The 26,451-nt window shown below is 38.8% G+C and overlaps 1 protein-coding gene across 4 annotated transcripts in view; it reads left to right on the top strand.

The window, feature by feature from the left end:
• Positions 1–26,451, top strand: part of kcnc1a (potassium voltage-gated channel, Shaw-related subfamily, member 1a) — a 248,570-nt gene that overhangs the window by 179,209 nt on the left and 42,910 nt on the right. For all 4 annotated transcript variants that reach the window (XM_035417994.1, XM_035417992.1, XM_035417993.1 and 1 more), the window contains exon 2: positions 5,718–6,651. In XM_035417994.1, coding sequence (XP_035273885.1) covers positions 5,718–6,651 — 934 coding nt within the window. The remainder of the gene's footprint in view (positions 1–5,717; positions 6,652–26,451) is intronic.

The following is a 26,451-nucleotide window of genomic DNA, read 5'->3' as shown; positions in this document are numbered from 1 at the left end:
ATTCCTGTCGGTTTCGAGGTTTCCCCTCCTGGGAATTTCCACTGGGCCCCCCCATGACCATTATGGATTTGAATGGTCCAATCAGAAGGAAGCACGGCCCCTTATCTCCAATCAGAGGCAGTGCTCCCTTTCAACAATAGAATTCCACTATATGCAAATACCAATCTACTGGAAATTGTATAAATCTAATCACCCACCAATACTATTTTGAACTTTCTCTCTGAGTTGTTCCCGTAGCCGGCTGCATAATAAATCTTCCTGTTTTTACTACAAACTTTTGATCTGCTTCTTCCCGGGATAATGGTCATTTTACCTGTTTTAGGTAATATCTTGATTTACCTACAAATTGGCGCTGCGAGCAGGGTGGATTCGTTTCCAGACCTCCGTGGGTTCCCTGACCGATGCAAGAGGAGTGAGTACTTTGTTCTACCACCATATAGGTAGGCGATTGGAAGGCAAACTTACAGAGGTCTGGAACGCTCCACCCAGTGGTACGTAACCTATACTATAACTTGACCGGTGTAGAAGCAATTAATTGTTTGTAGTTAAAAGCTGCGTCTTTTTGTAATGTGTCTATTATGATGTTATGTTTTAACTGATTTTGTATCAGCTAATGTTTGAATGTACCAGCGCTGTATATGTTTTGGAATATAGCTATATTGTGACAGGGTGAAGTTCATCCTAACCTGAGGAGAGTGAGTTTTCACGCCAAAAAAGGTGAATACGTGGTTGCGTAGCTGCGGCAGGCTGAGTTTTTGGCCCGCGGCCCAGAGTGACTAATTATTTTCACGGCTGGTTATTTGGTCGTGTGGACCTGAGAAGCGCATATCGTGTCTGTGTTTTCATGTCCCGGGGAGAGTGAGTTTTTGCGCCCCGGCTCAGAGTTAAAGACAAGGGAGTGTCTCTAACTTGAGTATCTGTGAGTACGTTACCGCGGCAGGTTGACATTTCAACCCGCGGTCCAATGTGACAAACTATTTTCATATCTTGGGTAGTAGGTTTAGAAATACCTGCGAAGGGTACTCTTGTCTGCGTTTTTATGTCCCGGGGAGAGTGAGTTTTTGCGCCTCGGCCTAGAGTGAGAGACAAGGGAGTAGTCTCTCACTTAGGTTTTTGTGAGTTTGTGCTGAGGCAGGCTGAGTCTTTGGCCCTCAGTCCAGGGGACAAAGGTTGTACCGTACCTGGAGTATTAGGTGCTATTATAGCCGCTTTTCCTAAGAAGCTTACTCGTGTCCGACGTGAATCACGTCATTGTTGTGTTTTCGATACTGTTTTGGGTCATTATTGTTGCGTTTGATACTGTTCTTTACTGAGTCTTTATTGTTTCGTGTTCGTATTGTTCTTGATCGTATGTTAAGTGTTGGCCAGTAACGCGCAGTTATAATTATATATTATTATATCTAGATACAGAGTTAGATGAATAATGTGGATCCTTAAAAAGTCTTAAGTCCTAAATAAGATTTTCGGCATTTAAGATCTTAAAAAGCATTAAATTTGATTCCAAAAAATATGCAGCAATGTATGTTTGTTATATGAAGTGCACACAATATAGTCGACAGAATATATAACCGAAGTAATATAATAGAATGATCATAGATAGTAGTATAAACTGATTGAGGTTCCGGTCTAATAGCCTACGGACTGCGGACACTATATGAGCCTGAAATAATGGAGTAAGGTTAAAAGAATTTATGATACAATAGTAACACACATAGAAATGTCTCCTATATTCTGTGTAATATGATAAAGTACAAGACACATACTTTACTTGCCCTTAGCAACTCTATTACACACAGGGATGTAGCTACAGACAAGTATTTTATACCCATGTACTAGCTGTTTATTGTTAATAATGACTAATCTACAGATCTCTGAAGAGTTTTTCAATTGTGGGGACTAAAAATGGTGAAAGAGGGGTTAAGTGAAGAAGGTTAGGAAGGCTGCTATGTGTTCTCTGCTAGGGAACAAGGTGAGAATGGGCCTTTAGAGATACGCTGCTGTATTTAGCTTATGGTAATTCAGGGAATGAATTGAGTAGAGACAGTGGTGATTTCCTGACTGTGGCAATTGATGGTAGTCTTCCCATTTTTAGAAACAAAGCATTGTGGAGAAATTGGTTAAGCTTTGAGAGATCGTAGTGATCTATTGGGCATGGGCTGCATATATATTTTACGAAATAGCATAAGGACGTGGACACCATAAGCCCCTAAATATTCTTAATTTATGAGCCCAAGATAAGGGAGTAACAATAAATAAATAAATAAATTTTTTAAAAAAGGTAGCACAAATATGATTGACCCCTAGTGGCAGATCCTAACGCCATCCTTTCCACTGTTTCTCATATAAAATACACGCTGAGCACTGTTGGCTTCAAGCTGACACTGAGGTAATGGATCGTTTTTACTTCTCAAAGTAGCATCTTGCATGAGACTTAATACCGTTAATACCGTGAATGTACCTGTGGGTGATCTGTGGGGTTGCAAACGAGGCCGTGTAAATACACCAGAGATGGAGGAACTAGTATTTAGCATTGGAAGGTTCGAGTACGTGTGAAAGATGGAAATAAAATACGGAAGTATTGAACAGAAGAGAAGGGTTTTGGTGCAAGGTAGTATACTGCCTTTACTGCAGTACTGTGGGAGACGCTGAGGACCTTGCTCAAACATAGCAGGAAGTTAGGCACTGGAAAGCCAGTGAGATTTACAGGGAAATTGCAAGTAGGGATTTGGCGGAAACGTGTTTGAAAGTACTTGTATGTGGAGAATTGAGGAAGGATTTTAAATGACTGGTGATATTTGAGCTTGTGGGTGAATAGGAGATTCCTGACTAGTGCAGGAACCCCCAATACAACATGGGGGATTGGTACAAGAAACCAACTAATCAATTCAAACTGACTAATCATTTGTTCTCCATTTTAGGATAAGACTGGGTGACGTAGCCACCAGCGGTGCTCCTCTCCGTGAAAGCGGGACCGAGTAATTAACACCCAGTAATTAACATTTGCTTCCACCCTTTGATCCTTACAGGTCGACACATGAGGACTCCTGGTGATTTTGGTGGGGAATTGCATGTAATGAGTGACCGTTTGAGTGAATATTGCAGGCTTGTGTCCCAAGTGTCTTTCACAGGATCACAGAACTGGACCTGACCCAGCTGAGGACAAAGAAACATGCCTGGTTGAACCTGGATCCTGGTGAAAAACATAATCGGATGACATTTTATCCAAATTTGGTCTGGACCACACAGGCTTACGATTCCACCAGCTGCTTCCAGTGACTGGAACTCCGGTGTGGTTCCGCATTAAATAGTTAGGAAAATACAAGGGTGAGACCCAACATGGGGCACAATAATCCCCGTCTACCCTTATAGCCCCTAAGGGCTATCTATCTCTCCATTCAGACACATATTTCCAGGACAAGATGTGCACCAACGCGGCAGGCGGAAGTTGGATCTGGATGATGGCCTCACAAAAGACATTTTTAATGTTGTACATTTTTGGTGTTCTGTTGTAATGTTATACTTTTTGTTTTGTTGTAATGTTGTATATACTCTGAATGTGAAAGGTAGCCACTGGGTCCATAGCGAATGGCACAATATTGGTGACAAAAGGAGGACTACTTTCTAACCAAACTACTCAATGCCTAACATTTCCTACTGCACTAATCCAACTGACACCTCTACCACTATCTCTATTCTAATCACTCCTGATGTCACCAGTAAACACCTCTGCTCCAGCACTTGATAGCTGGGTGTTAAACCCTAATAACAAATGCAGCTAAAAGGCAACAAATGTGACCCAATGGCTAGAAGGTAATGTAATGTAATGTAGAAGGTAGTATTTGTGTGTATTGTCACATTGTAAGTAGAGGTGCCTGTACCTGGTAATAGGCCTTGTACACGACGCTTGTAGAATTCTTTCTTTTGTTTTCTTTCACTCTTACATTATTCAGCCGGCCTTACTCTTATCAGTGAGTTCTCATATATCATGCTTACTACACTTTTAGAATATTGGTCAACCCAGTATTTGTCTGCCCAGTGCCGGCCAGCAGCAGATGGGTTTCCCCTTTGTGAGCCGGGTTCTGCTCAAGATTTCTTCATATTAAAATCTGGAAGTTTTTCCTTGCCATGGTTGCCATAGGCGTGCCACAAGGGGATTTTAGGCCTGCGTTTTATATGTAGGAGGTGTAACTGACCAATTGACAATACTGTTCTGATTTCCTGTAAGCCAACCAAGTTGACCTCACCATATGCTTTATGTTGGGTCAAAAAGGAGGGACTGTTGGGAAACAGACAGTTTTGTGTATTCTAAGTCCCGGAGGAAGGGCCACCCCCATGACCATATATGGGCCTCCATTCCTGTCGGTTTCGAGGTTTCCCCTCCTGGGAATTTCCAATGGGCCCCCCCATGACCATTATGGATTTGAATGGTCCAATCAGAAGGAAGCACGGCCCATTATCTCCAATCAGAGGCAGTGCTCCCTTTCAAAAATAGAATTCCACTATATGCAAATACCAATCTACTGGAAACCGTATAAATCTAATCACCCACCAATACTATTTAGAACTTTCTCTCTGAGTTGTTCCCGTAGCCGCCTGCGTAATAAATCTTCCTGTTTTTACTACAAACTTTTGATCTGCTTCTTCCTGTTGGCGCCGCAGATGGCTGCCTCGGTGTGTTGACCAAAGCAAATTCCTTGTATGTGTAAACGTACTTGGCAATAAAATACGATTCTGATTCTGATTCTGATTCTGATTCCTGGGACAACGGTCATTTTACCTGTTTTAGGTAATATCTTGATTTACCTACAATATGTAGTCTGAATAGAATCTCTTCCTGGCCAGTAGGCAGTTCTCAGACATCTATTATCCATCTCTCAGAGCACTTTACGTGGTTTTCAGAGAAGTTTTTCAGAGTGTTCTGGCAATTCTGTGAAGGAGATGGCTATTCTGTGCACAGAAAACTTTGTGTGCATGGAGCAGCTTTTGTGTGGCCATTTATGATTATTGTATTTATTACTTGTTTACTTGCAGAAAATACTTGGATATTGAATGCTGTTAAAGTGAGTGGTACTGTGGTTCAGCTGAGGCCTTGGCATCACAAATCCCATCAGGGGCACGTTCATGTGAGGTACAATTATAAATGTTTTGTCAGAAACCCATGAAGTAACAAGGCAAACCTACAGAAATGTGTTTGTAATGTTATCCAGAAAAATGTTTGTTGGCATTGTTGAAATGTTCTCTAGGGCCTTTGTATGTAGCAATCTGTATAATAATTATTCAGGAATGGATATGGAACTGGGTGTGTCCTTAATATTACCAGGTTAAATAAACAGATATGACACAGGTAACCTTGATCAAGGCACAATTCCTGGCTGAAACAACAAGTAAATATTTATTTGTGTTGATGTACTCAAGGAGTTGCCGCTGATTACCTTTTGCAAAGGCATTTCTGGGTTGTTGTCCTGGTTAATCACTGGTGTACTGAAGACTGGAACCCCTGCATCCACAATGCTGCAGATCCTGTCAGCTCAGATGGTCTCTTCAAGCACTTTGAAGCACGAACATCTACAAAAAGTGACTGTTCTGGTTAATTGTCCAGGTTAATGGTGATTTATGTGACCCACCCTAAGAAAAGCTCTGACCTACATATGGTGAATGAACTGTATCCCCCGTTGCTAACATTGTTTTCTCTCTCTGTCTCTCTCTCTGTTTCCCAGTGGGTGGCATTTGCATCACTCTTCTTCATCCTGGTGTCCATCACCACATTCTGCCTGGAGACGCACGAGGCCTTCAATCCGATCACCAATCGTACAGAGACGGAGGTGGTGGAAAACGGCACAGTCGACCGTGTATTCCAGGAGACTGAGACAGTGGTTTACCTAACCTACATTGAGGGAGTGTGTGTGGTGTGGTTCACCTTCGAGTTCCTCATGCGCATCACCTTTTGTCCAGACAAGTTGGAGTTTATCCGAAACACCCTCAACATTATTGACTTTGTGGCTATCCTGCCCTTCTACCTGGAGGTGGGACTGAGTGGCCTGTCTTCCAAAGCTGCCAAGGATGTGTTGGGGTTCCTGCGTGTTGTGCGATTTGTGCGTATTCTACGCATCTTCAAGCTTACGCGCCACTTTGTGGGCCTACGAGTGTTGGGCCACACCCTGCGGGCCAGCACCAATGAGTTCTTGCTTCTCATCATCTTCCTGGCCCTGGGAGTGCTCATTTTCGCCACCATGATTTACTATGCTGAGCGTATTGGGGCCAAGCCTAATGATCCACGAGCCAGTGAGCACACGCACTTCAAGAACATCCCCATTGGGTTCTGGTGGGCTGTGGTGACCATGACCACTCTAGGCTATGGGGACATGTACCCCCAGACGTGGTCAGGAATGCTGGTGGGTGCCCTGTGTGCCCTTGCCGGAGTGTTGACCATTGCCATGCCTGTTCCTGTCATTGTTAACAACTTTGGAATGTACTACTCATTGGCAATGGCTAAACAGAAGCTACCAAAGAAAAAAAACAAGCATATCCCACGGGCCCCTCAGCTTGGCTCCCCTAATTACTGTAAGTCGGGTGTAAACTCGCCACATCACAGCACACAGAGCGACACGTGCCCCCTGGCACAAGAAGAGATATTAGAAATAAACAGAGCAGGTAGGAAACCTCTGAGAGGCATGTCCATCTGATTATAAAAACAGAATCTTTACAAATGACTTAACTATCAAACCACCCTCCTTCTCTCCTCTTCTCCTGAGCTGCCCAATCTCCCCCTCCTTCCAATCCACTAATCACCAATAACACCCCCTTCCCAGGAGCCATTACACACCACGATCTACACAACACCTGTATGATCCCCTTCACACCCACACACTTCACCTCATTAACCTCCTTCCAGGCTCTCCTCTCTCCTGCATCTAACACTGCCCGCCACACCTCTCCCTCCAACCCTGCCTATGTGAGCAAGCCACATAATCATTGTTCCACTGGAGGAACATTGCAGCACATTCATCCAATGGCATACCTCTGTGACCCATGCCCCTCTAAAATTTCACCTACAGCTTTCCTGTTCTCCTTTAAAAATACATAGCACACCCTTACAAGTCTGGCTGATACTGTCTTTAAACTATCTCATTCCTTCCCTTACAAATGTTCCCGTTTTCACATTTCAGTCAATGAGTTCCCTTGTATTGTTCACAGCTTGTTAGGGAGCCAGTAGTGCAGACTACCTAAAGATAGGCTGGGTTTCAAACAATTTATGCATCTTGTTCATGATGAAGCATTTCTGTATTGACTCTCCTGTGAAGCGGAAGAGACAGTCATTATAGTCCTGTGCGTAGATGTATCATTAATTAATTAATTTTATTTGTTTATTTTAAAATCAACATAGAGAGTTAGTGTATAAGATCTGGAGTTTTTTGCAAATGGCATAACCCACTATTTATTCTTTGGGCAGAAAGATGCTGTCACTGTCTGGTGAAGAATCATTAAAAATGATCACAGTTACCTGCATAATCACAACAAAGAGTCAAAGGACTAAATAATGGCTATTGACACTATAAGAATATCTATTTTATCTTTTATTATATTTTAACATTTAAAACTTAATCTTTTGAAATCCTTAAAATCAAGACAATCAAATCACCTAATTCTCATCCCCCTTTTCTGCTTTTCTGTCACATTTCCTGATATATTGCATTAGACTTTTTTCATTAGGTTTTTTTTCCCCACACACTCAAAATGATTAGTCACATGTTCACAGCAAACACTGGAAAAAAGAAAGAGAAATAAAAAAAAAAGAAAAATTTGATGCATCATTGCCTGCTCTGGATATAGAGGCAATAATGTTGCATATAGAGTGAAAACAGTACATAAAACATTTGGGACATTCCAGCAATGGGTAGTTATGTGCGACCACCCAGATACTAATTGCAAATTTGTTGGTGAGTTCACAGGTTAATTTGTTTGTATTTTGTTATACTCAAAATAATTATGTCCTTAATTTGTCCCAGTATTTTAATTCTGTAAATAATACAAATATGTGCATTGCCCATATTTGTATTATTTGAATTTAAGTTCAGTGACTGATTTGAGATCTTACGACTGTAATGTAAATGGATACTAGCTATCTATAGTTTTGTCCATCAATCACATTGGACCCCCAAATGAAAAATAAATATTGGCACCATCAAAACTAGGGATCGGCATATTTTATTTGGTTATTAAAATCAATTTATTTATCATCATTTTGGTAACTTAGTTATCTGTTTTAATTTGATGTTGTGTTGTTTCATTATCTGGTCAAGTTTTTTTACAATGTGTGCTGATTTCTTAAAGGGTCATTTTTCCTTTTGACTTTCTATTAAAATACATAGTACTTTCAGCATTTAGTTGATCCCCCGAAGCTAAGTAACTTGTTCAGTATGACATCATTTAGATCTTTTTTAAAAGGGGTGTTTGCATTTTGCCTATCTGTTTTATTTTTTAGTGTGATGCATGGGAAGAGCACTGCATTTGTTGTAAAACAGTTGAGGAATTTGAAGACAACATATTCTACAAAGAGAATGGATGCTATTGGCAATGTTGTGCATTAGGCTTACATGCTGATTATCCAATTAATGGATATGCCTTTTATTATGATTGATTACTACATGGAAGCATAGAGGCAGAGAGCCTAGGATATTCAAGTGCTTATCACAGTGCTGGATGCTCTTTAGACTGTAGGTAAATTATGTCTAGGCTACCCGAATGGCCTGTTATCATCACTGTATTCCTAATAGAAATCAACATATGTCACATGTATTATTTTATGGTTTTATGACAGTGAAGCTATTTTGGTTTTACTGTAGCTTTTGTCTGGAAATGTACATTTCTACCATTATTCTTATATATTATTTGTATTATTTGTCACCCATAATTGCTTTCAAGACTGTGGCCTCAGCATCCCAGATTATTAAGATGAATCAATGTGGTTCCCTGACAGACAGCAGCACCCTGAGCATGTAGAAATCTGCCACTCACAGCTTGAAGGCATGTATATGGACACCTGCATCTCTCACAGGCTAGCATTACCTCTCCTGAAACTACAACTCCCATGAGCACTTGGAGCACACTATGTGCTTATCCCAATGGCCATCCACTTCACCTTCTCGCTCTCACTTCTTCAGCAAGATAAGGTGAACATGACAATATAAAACAACATTTGAACACAGTGCTGCATACAAGTGTGTGTATTCCAATACTCATTGCGGATTCAACGTATTCATTTAGTGACACTCCACATGTAATCAGAAAACATGGACGTGACAACGGCTCTAGCACCAAACACAGAAAACAACAATGGTTTGGTAAAGTAGCATGAACATCGACCACAGACAGTTCTGTGACGTGGACAGATGGAAGTCGCTTTAGTTTATTTAGTGCTGCAAAAGAAGAAAAGAAAAAAGTAGGTTTGTTGCAGTGTTTGGTTTAACCAATGGCATATGGTGCAGAAGACTGCATAGGTGTTAGCTGGCCACACTGCCAATACTGTTTTTTTTTAATAAAGTAAAAGTAAAGAAATAAATAAAAGTGCATCAGCAGAGCCTCAACGTTGATGTAATTAAATAAATATAAGCACAATATATTCACATAATGCTCAATACTATCAGATATAACCAGTTCTCCTCAGCTCTAGGCAAGTAATAAAATTATTTTTATTTGCATCGCAACCTTGTGTACATTTTATAAACATTATTTAAAGTTGTGATACATGTACTCTTCCTTCTCTACACTGACACTTGGAGAGTCATCTTCATGGCAAAGATAGGCAGTGCACAGATTCTCTAATTTAAATTATCCTGAAGCACATATTTTGTTACAGATAGCTTTTTTCAATAGATTTTTATACTCACTCATTCAAACACACACACACACAAACAGTTTATTCAAGTTGGATAGCTGTAATCGTCTCTGCTCAAATAAAATGCTATTCCCAAATGCATGCACTTACATTGTCCAGTTACCTATATTTATAACTTTTTTTGGAGGGGGCGTGGGTGGTTTGGCTGGTGAAAATGCTGAGTTGCTAGTGACTTTGTTAAACCACTAGCCACAGTGGCTGGTGAGCCAAAAAGTTAATGTCATGCCTTGCATGTGAGGATAAGACAAAAAGGTGATCAATCACGATTTGCAATTAGTGTATTTGCCCCAGTATCAAATTACCAGAAAATGGCCTATGGTGAATTGGCATGCACAACATAGAACCAGGGTTGGATTGCTGACCGGGTCAAAACACTCCTATAAAAGAAGTGCATTTTTATTATGAAGTGACAGAGTTCAGCTGCCTCTTGCTATTGTACTGTTGTTGTTGAAGCTCTAAATTGGTCCGTTACTACTGCGTACTGATACTGGTTAGATCCATATTGTAAGGCCGTTGGACCATCTTTGTGTGTATAAATACTTTAATGGTATTATGATCCCTTGGAAGAGTGGCCAGCCGGCTGTCAGCAGACATTTTAACACCACATGTTCAGAGCTCATGCTTGGTCTTTTGGCTGTTTTTATTTTTCACAATACAATTAAAAAAATGTCTCCTGAACTGTTCAGTGGACAAGACTGTGTGTACAATACTCTCAGACAGTCAGGGCCACTTACAGTCAGGAGTCACATATCTGCCTGAAGGACCAGAATAGCTACAAGCTCCATTCTGATCTAATTGCTCAAAATGATTTGAAATGTGTCTAGCTTCCTCTTTTCCCTGCTCTCACATAAGAATTTGAATTCCTGGTTCAGCACTTTGTAGTGTTCAGAAGACATTTTAGTCTCCCTGTCACATGATAGACAAAAGTGGAATTTTGGATGCAAATCAGTTCATACTGACATTAAGACAGCAGGGGGAGGCAACACAACAAGAACAAGAGTCTGAATCTCTAAGCGATTGTCACAGCTCAAAATTAGCACAGCAGGAGAATAGGAGAACATAAACTAAATAATGACATAATCTGGACAAATCTAGACTATTGAGCCTGCTGTGTTTTACATATTAAAATCTACTGTCCTCTGGGTGGAGAGAAAATGCTGTTTTATCACCTACCCTCTTTTGTATTTATTTTATGTCTTATATTTTTCATTCAGCCATATCGCTTTGGAGTTCAGGCTTGTTGCCATGACAACAGCATTGGAACAGTGGTGCAATAGGATTTCATCTCTGTAATAAGCTGCAACCATTCACAAGTTTAAACTCTGCAGCACTGATACATTCTGTCTCCCTCTCATACATACTAACACACACATACAAAATGCAGTGGCACATTCGTGCAAAATAACAGGTAAAGGAGCACCACTGGCTGCCACTTTAATTTAACAGGCAATCAGCCCCAACTTGAATGTCACCAAAGCATTGAATTGGATAATCTTCCAAAAAATATTTTTTTCTGAGAAGTGTAACACTTAATGCAGCAATACAGAGCACAAAACAAGGCATTCTATGAGAGGCTGTTTAGGTCATAAGTCATACTTCTACTCACACAAACCAGTATACTCTCTCACACACACCATCATAGAGAATAGTGGTATTTGTGAGAGAGAATGATTGTATGTGAGAGAAAATAGTATTATGTGTGAGATAGAATAGTAGTATGTGTGACAGAGACTGATTGTGTGAGAGAGAATAATTGTATGTGTGCGAGAGAATAGTACTATGTATGAGAGAGTAATATGTGTGAGAGAATTTTATCTGTGTGAGAGAGAATAATTGTATGTGTGCGAGAGAATAGTACTATGTATGAGAGAGTAGTATGTGTGAGAGAATTTTTATCTGTGTGAGAGAGAATGATTGTATGTGTGCGAGAGAATAGAACTATGTATGAGAGAGTTTGACTGAAAAACGGAAGGCAGTTTCATTGAAATGGAAGGCAGTTTAAATGATCAGTTCCTTATTGGTTTTTAGCTTTTTCACAGACAAGGCCTGACCCCTCTCAGCACCTCGAGCATAATCAAGCTAGTACAAGGGTGTAACATACGGGAGGGGAGGGGGGGTTATAAACTCCCCCCCACCCCCCATCTTACAAAACAGGCCAAATAACCCCCCAACAATATAGCATGATGATGAGAAAAATATTTCAAAATGAGAATAATCAAGACAGGGATTTCATGATGTGATTGGGATGTAGGCTACCAATCAGTAAGGCTGGGTGTTTGTCGCAGAAGTCGCAAATGTTCCTTTTTCATGATTTCTGTGGTTTTCGGAAGTTTTGGATGGTCATTACACCGGTTTGCAGACCAAAGTTTTCAACTAAACTCTGTCACACAGACCCAAACCTGATTTATAAACCTACAAATGGCTTTGAATCCAAGTTTTTGGCTGGACCGCAACAGTGTGGCCAGTCCTATAAACGTGAATGTCTGTGACTGAGTGACTGAGTGATGAAGTTACACCATTAGTCGGCCTAGTTTTTGCACACCCGTACACGGTCCAGCCATGTACTAGGTTTTGACCTGGTCTTGTTAATATTAAAATCATTCATGTTAAAACCACAAACCATGGTTTCCAACCACAAAAAGACGCGCAAATTGTGTTTTGCAACTCTAAGAACACGAATGTTGTGGTTGGTTAATATAACAAATGATTTTAACATAGAACATTTGGATTGCATTCAATTCAAGTTTGCAAAACAGCTTTTGGGTTTGCGTTTCTCTTTTTTATGATTTCGACCATAATTCATGTTCTGCAACTCTGAAACCTCAAATGCAGCATTCTGCAAGAACTGAAGTAGTTATGATTTTTAATTATAAAATGAGGATTTTATGTCCTAAACAGATTTTGGCTTCGCGTTCATTTGTTTTACTAATTAGTAATTTAACATAAACAAACGTACACTGCTTCCAATGCATTTACTCTCTACTACCTGACACTTCTAATTGCTGGATAATTGAAAGAAAGGCTGATCTGGTGAATAAAAAGAAAGGCAAGATCCTTGTGTGATCTCCAAGCACCCTCAATACATCAAATTGTACGGCTCCTCACTCAAACACCTCTCACACACACAATACTATTCTCTCTCACACACCCAATCATTGTCTCTCACATATGCTACTATTCTCTGTCACACAGACAATCATTCTCTCACAAATAAAATCATTCTCTCTTACACATATTACTATTCTATTATATGATGGAGCTATTCATGAGTGCAATGGCATGGGGGAAGAAACTAATCCACATATCTGGAGTTTTTGCCACCCATTGATCTGAAGCACCATCAAAAATATGTGGTTTCCAGAGTGTGAGGGGTCCCCTCCCTGATGTTGCCCACTGGCTTCCTGGTTCTGAAAGTGAACAGGTCCTGGAGGGTAGGCAGGTTGCAGACTTGTTTGCAGTCAAGACGATATGCTGCAACCTGTGCTTGTTCTGTTTTGTGGCTGAGCTGAACCAGACGGTTATGGAGATGGTGAGGACAGACTCCATGTTGCCAGCGTTGACCATCATCATCTCTAGCAAGTTGAACTTCCTCTGCTGTCATGGGAAATATAGCCTTTGCTGAGCCTTTTTCACAATGGAGTCTATGTTGAACTTCCACTTCAGGTCCTGGGAGATGGTTCCCAGAAATTTGAAGTTTTCCACAACCTTTACTTTAGTGCTGTGAATGGTGAGAGGGGACTGTGACTGTGCGCTCCTTCTGAGGGGCACAATCATCTCCATTGTCTTGAGCACATTCAGTTCAGGAAATCAGCTGCTCAACTTACCCATTTCACCATTTCATCAACATCACCATTTCAGACAAAGCCGATCAATATATAATTTGCGAACTTTAGGAGCTTTACAAATGGCTCCACATAGGCCATTAGTGTAGAGAGAAGAGTAGTACAGAGAGCACACATCCCTTGAGGTCATCAGAGATATTGAAAATCGCATTTTTAGCAACATGAATCATTCTATATATGGTAACAGTAATTAGGCAGTGTTATAACAATCTTTTACACCCCTTAATGTGCACCCCTTAATGTGTGAGAACATCGTATGCTACTCCGTTGTGCAGCTATTTCGTGTGTTTCCTCATTCGGAGCTATTTAGCTATTCTGGACATTTAGCTAGAACTGAAATGTAAACACATAATTGTGTGTGGGATAAGTAATATTAGCAGGCCATAGGTACACTATTGCTAGCTAATACACTTCACAAAGTTATCCATATCCTATTCAATTATTAACCTCTTTATTTCCTCAAATACAACATAATTTGTATATGGTTATGGCCATGGATAACTGGTCCTTTTTGCAAATTGTAGCTACCTTATCTGACCTGTGTTTTGCAGTTGTTCCAGTCTCCTTAGGTATGCAGTTTTTGTGCATGATTTCGGATAAAGCTGCTGCCAAATAAAATATAATGTAATATTCTATTGTTATATTCCTAAGGTATAGAGGTAGACAGAGTTTTATAATCAGTGAACCCTGATGAGGACAGGGCATCTTTGTTTGAAACTTTGTTAGCTTTGTTAGCGGAGTTGGCTACACGTAGCTATAGCATGCAATTCAGTTCCGAATTGAAAAAAAATCTGGTGAATTACTAAGTAACTGCAGTTCCCAAAAGAATTCAATACAAAAGCTCCCCAACCTCAAGAATCTCGCTGCCTAACAAAAGTAGCAAGCTAAAAGCAGCTAAAAACCAACAAGCACTTCTGGAATCTGATCCCAAACCACAGGCTCTGTAGCCACGCCCACCCATCTCCACACAGAAAACAGTGCCATGCCCAGAAACATCCCAAACACATTTTAGAATAACAAATACAGGTCAAAGGTGCAGGAATTTGGTGGAACTAAGTAAAGACAGATTTTCCAGTGCATCATAGATATGCCTTAGCATGGTTATTTTATAATATTTTCAAGTAAAAAAATCCAGCATAATCTGCCCTTAAGGAGCATTGCACAGTGCGACCAACAATAAGGCTGTATGAATTGAAAGGCAAGCCCACTTTTCCGTGATTATTTTCAAAAATGGGAATAACGCTGATTCTGTTTTCTACAATTTATTGCCTACTTAACTGCCTTAATCAGTTAGACTTCTGTTGCAAAATACAAGGAATTTGCAACACACTTTAATGACAAAATTATAAATATTAGATCTGGCATAGTAAGTACCCACAGAAAGGGAAAATCTAACTTCCCAATAAACTCGCCCCCAATCATTATGAACACTTTTACCAAGTTCAGTGAGAATGAGCTCAGCAAAGCTTTCTCACAGATGAAGCAAGCTACTTTCTCCCTTGACCCTGTCCCCACAACATTCTTTAGAGATATCTATGCTTCTGTATCAGCTAACACTCAATAAATATAAATATCTTTTTAGACTCAGGAATCTTTCCCAATACATTTAAAACTGCTATTGTGAAACCGTTACTTAAGGAACACTACTTAGACAACTCTTTTCTTAACTATAGAGCCATATCTACCCTACCCTTCCAGAGTAAATTTTTTGAAAAAAGTCATTTTTAAACAAGTCAATGACCATGTTGATGAAAACAGAATTCTAAAAAAATTCCACTCAGGCTTTCAAACAGACTGTAGTACTGAGACAGCACTAGTGAAAGTAGTAAATTACCTCAGACTAAGTGATGATGCTGATAATGTGTCAGTTCTTATTCTATTGGACCTCAGTTGACACAGTAGACCACAATATATTCGTTTGTCTTCTTGAAAACTAGGTTGGTCTTTCTGGCAGGGTTCTAAACTGGTTCTGTACCTATGTTACAGGTAGATAATTATTTGTTAGCACAGGTGATCACATTTCAAAGAAGTTGAATATTACCAATGGAATTCCACAGGGCAGTATTCTTGGGCCACTTCTGTTCTCAGTGCAAATGTTCCCACTGGGTAATATTATCCATCAACATAATGTCAATTTTCATTTTAATGCAGATGACATACAGCTGTGTACATCTTTGGAGCCATATGACCCCAGTGCTCTTAGTGCATAGACTACTTGCTTGTCTGCCAGCAGTGAGTGGATGGCCAAGAATTTTATGAAATGGGAACCCTAACACCAAGATATTTTAGTTGGCCCCATATCAAAAAGAGATAACATTTTTACTAGGCTGGGCAGTCTGGCTCTACAGACAAAATCAGTAGTTAAAAATCTGGGAAGCAATTTGATTCAGACTAAAATGACCAAGTCTGCTTTTTTCATTGAAGAAATATAGCTTAATTGAGACCCTTTTTAACACAGCAAAAAACATAAAAGTTGATACATGCTTTTACATAAAGTCACCTTCAATTTTGTAATGATCTCTTAACTAGTCTGTTCAAGAATACAATTGAGAAACTACAAATTATTCATAATGCTGCAGCCAGAATTTGAACTAAAACCAAGAGAGAGCGCACAACTCCTGTCGTGTCAACATTTTCTGGCTTTGTCTTTCAGAATTGATTCTGAGGCAAGCTTGGTTGGCATTTTTGAAAAGCAGCTTATATCTCATACACACTTTTTATTAGAAATTTTATATGATGTCCTGTTACAATTTTCTGTTCCTTTTCACTTGTCTTGCATTTTATGTAATGTACCTATTTATTTATCTAGTCTATTTTTAATATACTTAGTATTGTTTATTATTATTTCTATTTTTTCTATTTTATTTATTTTCAACATTTCATTTTATTAATTAATAGTTTCCTTTAGTGCTATATTGTATAGCACTTTGAGCTGCATTTTCATGTAAGAAAGGTGCTTTACAAATAAAGTTTATTATTATTTATTATTATTCTGCAGTGATGTGCTCTGCGATAGATTGGCGGCCTGTCCAGGGTGTATTCCTGCCTCTCGCCCAATGTACGCTGGGATAGGCTCCAGCACCCCCTGCGACCCTGCTAAGGATAAGAGGGTATAGATAATGGATGGATGGATTCTGCAGTGAACCATGGCTAATCATTGTTGAGTTTAACCACTAATGGCACTAATGGAAATACAGCCATCCTCGTGAAAACTGGTATATGACATCACAGTGTCTGCATACCTTCCGTTCTTACCTACCTAAACCTACCCCCAATGCCTAAATGCAGCCAAGTCAGTGAAGTCAAAGCAGTTCTGTAGCTTTAATTTGGCTTCCCAGGTACAATTATTTACTGTGCAGACCACAGGCTTGATGGATTTTAGTTTCTACCTGTAGGTAAGATATCAGGTAAGCCATCCCAACAAGTTACGGCCCCATACCTATACAGCACTGAGAGTTTGGCACTTTTCAGGGTTTCCCACTGACTATGGTCACAGACTGTCAGATCATATGGTCACATGATGATTTTCATAATGAAAATGGCTAACTTAACCAAACTTGACAGCAGCGTAACTCGTTTAATTGACAGATGATTGGCAAATAATCATTTTGTGTCAGAAGGGTCTGTGAATTTGATTGGATAGAAATTTAAACAGGTTTACCGAGTGACTTTGTGTTATCAAATTTATGTACATATTCTTTGAACCTTTAGCGAGCCACTCAGAAACGGGTAGTGATCAACTGGTAGCTCGCGAGTGACATGTTGGAGACCCCTGGTCTAAAGAGACAGTCAACTTGGTCTATGTAAGCTTTTGACCCACTGGAATTCTGATAGATTTATTTCAGCTTTAATTCACTGTCTCTAATCGATTTTTTTAAAATCACCTCTGATGTGTACAAAGTAGATGCCCTAATTGACTTTACAAAAAAGAAATGCATGGTAACATGAAATGTGCGGAGTTGTGAAAAACTGAGTTTGAATATCTTTAGCCTAGGTGTATGTAAACTTTTGGCCTCAACTGTATCTCCTGGTGCCACGTAAGATTGTATCCAGCATTACGTACAGCACAGGACAAAAAGCATACTGTGATAGTTCTAGGTGATCTTTTATATCTCCCAGAAGACAAATTATTTATATGGCTGGGTTTGTCATAAAAGTTGCAGGTGTCACAGATTCCATTATTTTTTTATTTTTTTGGTGGTGGCTACCATTTATAGTGCTTTCCATGATTTTTTGAGCTCTCTTCATGTAGTTACAGTAACATTGTCAGTGATAATAGGCGCTCAGAGACTCAAACCTTCCAACGTGTACCAAATGTGTCTTTAAAGAAATAAAAACAAACACACAAGGTGTGTCCCAATACTCAAAAAATACATCCTTCTTGCCTCCACTATGACCTTGTCTCCTCCATGCCCTGGAAACCAATTTTTGTGTCCTCCCTCCCTCCAGTGTCCCAATATTTGTGGAGACGAGCAAAGCAGCCTCAAACTCGACTCCTTGTCTCCACCTGGCTAAATCGATGTATGCTACTGCAAAAGTCTTCTCACGTTTCTAGGTGATACCATGCTCATGCCCACAGTGACTGAACTACCATCCCAAAAAATCTGACACAATCGAAACTTAAGAAAGTGGGAGATGACCGAGAGCTTGAAATACCAAAATTATGCAAGACATTTAGCCAAATTTCTGTGTGGTGCTATGTGTGGTTAGATAGCATAGCATCCTACTCAAAAGCTGGATTGCCTACTATGGACGACAAATTCAATTAATTTTGTGATTCATATCCAACAGACAAATTTGTCAATTTAAGACGGGAAGCATTTTATTTTATTTTGTGTATTTAGTTGCTTGTACACAAATGTTGCTTAGACAAACATGTCTAAACATAAATAAGCATTTGCGAATATGCATGAATAAATTTAATTAACCAACAAATTTGATTTAAGATGTTACAGTGGGAAATGATTGTTTTCCAATGCGAGCACTGAACATTGGGAAACAATGACTGTGATAATATGAAGCAACATATCCATTTCATTAATCTACGGAAATGTTTCAGAATTAGCCAATGTGAGGTGCAGTGAACTGTAATAGAATGAAGGCTGTTACAGTATAGCAACAATATACAAGGTGAATTAGTGCTGTAGGCTATGGTCAGACATTGCGCAAATTGGGATACTGGAATTACAGTAAATTGTTATATTTGCATAGGGACTACTATGAGATGTTTACTTTGAGCTGAAGTTGCTGATTACATATTAATTGGCATCTTGACATGAACCGCAATGTCAGATTCATGTTTGTAGCCTAGTTGAACCTTACAAGCTACTTTCCAGCTTTGAATGGGCTGGCCTGGTGTAAGGTCTGTGATTGACTACAGGACTATTTGTGGGCTCGGCAAAATATAACGATTATGAAAGGGCTATTTTATCTAAAGTCGTTTTCACCTTTGATGACGGAGAAGCAGATAAGCTGTTCCAATTTTCTTCATGCCTCATTGTTTGCTCCTTTCCTCCATTCACCTCCTCCCCTCCTTTCCTCCACATACAGTGCTTCAGAGTAGGAGACAAATGACAGTGGTGGGAAAATGAGGTAAGGACTGAAAAGTAATGGGACACACCCACAGCAGGGCTCTACGCTAACTTTTTTCCTAAGGAGTACATGTGCTCCTAAATGAAAAAATTTTAGGAGCACAAAAGGAAATTCAGGAGCACAGTGAACAATGTTCAAGTAACACAGATTATTTATTAACAAAAAATTTATTACATACATATTTATACTGCGCGTGCATGTGTGTGCGTGTGCTCCTTCTCCTTGTGTGCAATAATGATGTGAAAACCAGTGGAGGACTATGGAAGTAGAAGACCTTAGTATCTAGACACTAGGTATGGGCCTTAAAATATTGACAAAGCTTTTTAAAACATTAAAACAGATTTTTTGAAAATTTGACACATTGAAAACAGCTTTTAAAACACTGACACAGCTTTTTAAAACACTGAAATTTTGAAACACAGCTTTTTAAATAAAATATTGAAAGAGCTTTTTAAAACATTTGAAAGTTTTTTTTTTAAACATTGATTCACTGAAACAACCTTTTGAAACATTGAAACAGTTTTTAAAATATTGACACTGCATTTTAACAGACGTATTGGTTCTGCAATACAGATTTTTTTCTCACTGTGTGTGTGTGTGTGATAATGAACATGTGTATGCAGAACATTATTACGTTACGTTATTATGACGTTATTTTCGAAATCTAGCCATGGGAACATTTTAAATCTATATGTTCTCACTCCGCCGGCTCCAGTGGACGTTGAAGTGACAGCGGGGGTCACGGTAGCTTCGCTAACGTTGTTCTCAGCCGCCATGTCATTACTAGCCGCCATGTTAATGTTAACGTTAGCCGTCTCAGTTAAACCTTGCAAAGCCTTGTTAGTTTAACCTTGCGAATCCCCCTCGCCGGATTCCTCTTTCTCCTCCTCTCTTTTTCGCTCAAAATAATAATTAATGGGTTCACTTTTAGTGATGTCTGCATGTATAACATTAACTTATAGCCTATCGTACCAATACCTTTTTTCAGTGTTGTTCACCTTTCTCTGACTTGACCCCGGCTGCGTCATCACAGAAAACCCTACTGTGATTGGCGCATTGTGGCCTGTGGAATGTGTGACTTGTCGTTTTTGAACGATTAGCAGCGGGGGGAAAAAAAGATTACGGTAGGTTGTAATCTTTACTCGCACACTGTGCTTGTAAATTATTTTTCCGGTACGCACATATCTATTTTTAGGGGCAAATGCGAGTGAAATACTCACACTGTAGAGCCCTGTACAGTAACCCTGTGTTTTATAATTTTAGTAATCCAATTTGAGCATACTCTTTATGTTCTGTTTCTAACAATGTTCTGTTAAAGGCAAAAAGCTTGCGCTTTCTGTAATGGACAAATGTAATTTAATGCACCAGCCTATCAAGGGATTTATTCATTATTCACTATTGTCAACTGCCCACTGATTTATTTTGAAACTTCAAACACTTGTTACTGCTGCTATAGCTGTTCATGTTATGTCAGCTATTCTCCACTGCTGCATATGAGAGCTATTGGATAATTAAATATATTAATGTTTTAAAATGAGTGTGACAGCTCTGTGATAACACCCAGCCTTTATTGCTTGGCTACAATAATTAATTCATAATAATTCATATTGATAATCTGTACCGTTTGATGATTTCTTGCTCAGGGTGTTTATAGTGATTCTTGTTACAATTATTTTCTCAGTGCATCTTTGATTACTATACCTGTGTCTCCATTTTACTTGTGCATTGATTTGATTTACCCAGAATTGACCGTCGTTAATTCTGTGAACTTTAGTAAATTTGATGGAATACATAATCAGCCACACTTCTAATATCTCGTTATTTGCATGATGCTCCCTTAAATGCATATGCATCAAGGAGAGAAGCACACTTTGCGATGACTCATGCAGATGACACACATACTGCACTTCCAGATCAAGTGCGCTTTTTTGATACATAACGTGCATGTTTCTGGGGCACAATGCATCATATCTGAAAATAGTCATAAAAGGCTTAGTAAATTTGGCCCAAAGCATCTTAACGTCTGATCTGTACTTTGCATCAATAAGCAATAAAATAAATTGATGACCAGTGACTATCCAAATGATGACTGAGATGCTTGTACTTGTCTGCTACGTATAACCTATTATATCATATAAACCCAAATAATAAAGTATGTTACAAATATTTTCTGTTAACAGAAACTACAATCAAGTACAGATATTTAATAGCAACTTCTTATTGTTGTAATCCTTTGTCTTCTTCTTTATTATTATTATTATTATTATTATTATTATTATTATTAATATTATTATTACTATTATTATTGTTATTATTATTAATAATAATAATTAATAATAATAACAACAACAACAACAAAAATGATTATTATTGTTATTATTATTGGTAATATACAATGGTGATATTGGTATTTACTGATTTATATTGTGTCTTACCCAGACAGTCTTGCCCATTCAGCTTTTATGAACATTTACAATACATTAATACTCAAATAGGCTATGGGCATGTACATTAAAATTGTAATTACTGTTGAATACTGCAACTAATAACAATGATGGCATTATTATTATTATTATTATTATTATTATCATTGTTATTATTGTTATTATTATAACAATAAAACTGTAATATAATACTGAAATATTAATGCATTACAATGAGACAGTGAGAGTTGTTTTAGATGTAGGCCTATATGAATGCTCCACATCTATGAAGCTGTTTCTTATGATTTCAGACCACATGTTGACAAAGTGTGAGGACATAATCTAACAGTACACTGGAGGTTACCTGTTACTTGCTTGAAACTGTGACCTGTGTATTACAGCCTACTTGATCAAAGCTGGAGTACTTGCAGGTCCACTTGGTGCACATGCTTGAACAAGGAAGAGACAACTAAGCTACTGTAAACTATTCTGTACACTCAATTAATTGGTAGGCTAAGAATCAGCACTGTTTTAGCTTTGCTTACTTAACCACAAACACTGACAAAATAATGGCCATCTACAACAACTCTCTCTGATAAAGTACAGTAGGTACAATTTTACTATACAGTAGACTATTTTATTTTGCACAGTAGGTTGCTTTTACTCTCACTAAAGGCCTGGGATACATGCAGGCTACACCTAGGTACAGTACATAATGAAAAGAAAATTTGCTTAACCAGTACTCACATTTCTTGCATTAACACATTAACTGGAATCTTCTGCTTTTACTTTGATTATATGTGTTTGACTAGCTGACGTCATGGCGTTAGCTAATGGGGAGCTTAGCTAATGGGGATTAGCTAATGGGGATCCTAATAAACAATAAAGACTGCTAAACTGAAACTGGAATTCCAGTATTGAAATGATATCTTAGTTGCTTATCACATTAAATCAAGCCATGCTTGTCATTGATTCTTTAGTTTGTTGCGTTGCAAGTTTATAACTATGTAGCCTACAGCAGAACAAAATTTTTTTTCATATTCATATTACCTTCACCTGTTATTTGATTACTGCTCTTACGCTGGTATGTTTGTAAAATAATAACAACAACAACAACAACAACAATAATAATAATAATCTTTTGTGGTAGGATGCCTCTCAATGTGTAGCTGTTCTTGCTTTGGTAGTATATACCACTGGAAAACAATCATATTTTTATTGCTTATTGCTTGCTGGTATTTGCAATTATAACTATCCATTAATATTTTTGTTCAGTGCCTTACTGTAGCTGTAAGTTAAAATATTGCTTTAAATTTAGGTGTTTTTTACTCTATGTCTCGTAGCTTTAGTTCGGTCCCTGGAGTCCGGTTTGCTGGCGGACGTCCACTCGCCATGGACAAAGCATGCGTGCGCTTAACGTGGTAGTAGAATTAATTGAAAATGCTGTAATCTTCTGCACGGCCATCTATTCCACAAATGACATGGAAGGTAGGGCTACGACCATGTGCTCGATTTATCTGACTCGATAGCCATTTCAAAGTCAGGGCCATAAACATGAAACGAATCATACACCAGCAACTCATTGTTGCCGTTAAACGTGTTAATTTTACATTTTTGTTTGCATTCTGACCTCAGAAAAAATTGACAGTTTTCATTCCATGTTGAGGCTACTTCTCCGTAGGACTGTTTATTTTTGCACTGATATTTATGTTTTAAGTGTTTCAGTTTGCTCTATATTTATTTATTCGTTTGTTTATATAATTTATATTTATTTACATTTTAAAAAGAAACGAAAATATATTTTCAATTTAGTTTTTTAACAAAAGGCTGTTTTTTTATGTATCATTTGTTTATAAGTTATTGTGTTGGTGTTACAAGTTCATAAGTTGTGTGATGTTATACCGTGTTGAAATAAATTAACAAAATGTTCAGTCTCCTTGCTGGTTGTTCCGACACGTTCAGAATCATTACCACTTGTTCCGTTAGCATTGTCGTAAACAGGCGGATCGCTTCGTGTGTGTGCTTTAAATTTATATTTTAAAGGCTCATAATTACGGTTTTGTATTTCGCTGTAATGTAGCATAGTGTTAACAATAATTATAACATTTTCTCAGCCCTGGAACTCAAACCATTTTCTGATGCCCCAAAAAATATATATTTAAAGAATTAAATTAATATCATAAACGTGCGACGACTAGTCGACTAATGGCTGGAACTAACGACTACTAGTCGACTAGGAAAATCTTTGGTCGGGGGCAGCCCTAATTAGATTTATTGAAAGTAATAAAACATTGATATATCTCGGCTTTAGCTTCGTATGTTCAAGAAACCTGATTTCTTTCACCTTTCGCTTTAAACGGTTCTGTCGTTTGTTCCGTTCTTTTCCTTTCGTCAAACTCCACTCCTATGAACTGTACACGAACAGTTATTTGGGTCACGTGAGTTCCATTCGTAGTGTAGAGGTTACGTGATTTTCGGTCCTTCCACTTCTTCATTGGGTCCTTTACATGGAGGTCACATGCTTCCGGTCCCCTGTGTGGAGGTCCTCCTGGTGGAGGTTCCCCAGTCTGCTGCAGCCAGACCCTTCTCGAGCCACATCAAATTCATGATGGCAGACATACTGATTTTCTTAAAGTGACAACAGTCAACCTGACTGCTGTGGCACTTCTTTCTGTGGAGTGATAGGAAAATAGCTAAACCGGTCTGTTACCTATAGCAGCATTCATTATACAGAAATATTTGACCTTAGAATGCCTGAAGTGACAAATCAGAATCAAGCCTTCAACAAAGCCATAACTAGTTATATGTTTCAAATGAATGCAGTATATTGCCTCTTCCTGTTTCACACAGCTTCAAGTGCAAGAATTGTGCAATTAACATGATCCTTCTTTAAAGTGAATGCTAATCTCTAGGCAAAATCCATTTAACAATTCAGGTCTGAAGTGAAATAGTACCCTGCTTAAAATACAAAAATAAAAAAAAACATCTTTTTCATCCACTGTTCTCTAGCTAATGCATTTCAGTTGCTTCATTCATGATTCCTTTCTATACCCACAAAAATCTACCTAGTGCTTAGTTACTCAGTAATTGCAAAAACATTATATATATATATATATATATATATATGCAAACTGCACCTGTTAACGCAAATATCTCATCAGCCAATCATGTGGCAGCAACTAAATGCATTTAGGCATGTAGACATGATCAAGACGATCTGCTGAAGTTCAAACCAAGCATCGGAATGGGGAAGAAAGGTGATTTAAGTGACTTTGAACATGACATGGTTGTTGGTGCCAGATTTCAGAAACTGCTGATCTACTGGGATTTTCACGCACAACCATCTCTAGGGTTTAGAGAGAATGGTCCGAAAAAGAGAAAATTTTCAGTGAGTGGCAGTTCTCCTTGTTGATGGCAGAGGTCAGAGGAGAATGGCCAGACTGGTTCAAGCTGATAGAAAGGCAACAGTAACTCAAATAACCACTCGTTACAACCGAGGTATATATATATATATATATATATATATATACAGTTGCAATCGGAAATGTTCAACCCCCTCACCTCAAAAGACGTTATAGTGATGTGAATCGAGGTTAATGAAAATATATGACAAAAAGCCTCATTAAACAACAAAAAAAGATTTATTGATACATATTTGAGTTATTTTGAGAACATAAATTGACTTAGCTTTGAGTTCAAATAAAAAATGTAACTATAATAGCATGTGCACTATTATTCAACCCCCAGCTTCAGTACTTTGTGGAGCATCCTTTAGCCTTTATAACTTCTGATAAGCGTTTTCGGTAAGTGCCGACAAGCTTCTTACACCTCTCTATTGTAATCTTTGCCCATTCTTCACGTGCAAAAGCCTCTTGCTCATTGATGTTTGACGGCTTCCGTGCTGCAACTGCCTTCTTTAAATCCCAGCAAAGATGTTCAATGGGATTTAAATCCGGGGATTGAGAAGGCCACTCCAGGAAATTCCAGGATCTATTTCTCAACCAAGCTTTGGTTGACTTGGAAGTGTGCTTGGGATCATTGTCTTGCTGGAGAGTCCAATGATCACCAAGGTTCAATTTTTCAACAGAAGGCATCACGTTCCTCTTTAAAATGGCCTGGTATTTCTGCGAATCCATGATGCCAGGTACACGGACAAGATTGCCAGTTCCTGCAGCAGAAAAACATCCCCACATGATCAGTGACCCACCTCCATGCTTGACCGTGGGGATGGTATTCTTTTGGTCATAAGCCTGGCCAGACATACCGCTGGTACATGTGTCCAAACAATTCCAGTTTAGTTTCATCAGTCCATAGAACTGTCTCCCAAAACTCTGCAGTCCTATCCAAATTCCTCCTGGCATATTGTAGTCGACCTTTGATGTTCCTTGTGGTGAAGAGTGGCGTGCATCTTGGAGTCCGGCCATTAAGTCCTTGTTTATTCAGTGCTCGTCTTATAGTTGCCACTGAAGCACTTGTGCCGGCCTTCATCAGGTCATCCTGTAGGTGTTTCGCAGTAATATGGGGGTTTTTCTTAGTTGTCCTGATTAACTTGCTAAGGACTCTTGATTAAATTTTTTCTCCCACAGTCAGGCAGGATTGCAGCTGTGCCATAAATTTTAAACTTCCTTATAATGCTCCCAATGGTGTCTCTTGCAATGTAAAACTTTTGGGAAATCTTCTTATACCCAATGCCCTTCAG

The sequence above is a fragment of the Anguilla anguilla genome, chromosome 5 (assembly GCF_013347855.1).
Source record: "Anguilla anguilla isolate fAngAng1 chromosome 5, fAngAng1.pri, whole genome shotgun sequence".
Lineage (NCBI taxonomy): Eukaryota > Metazoa > Chordata > Actinopteri > Anguilliformes > Anguillidae > Anguilla > Anguilla anguilla.
The sequence above is the reverse complement of the archived record's forward strand: the minus strand, read 5'-3'. Positions and strand labels throughout refer to the sequence as shown.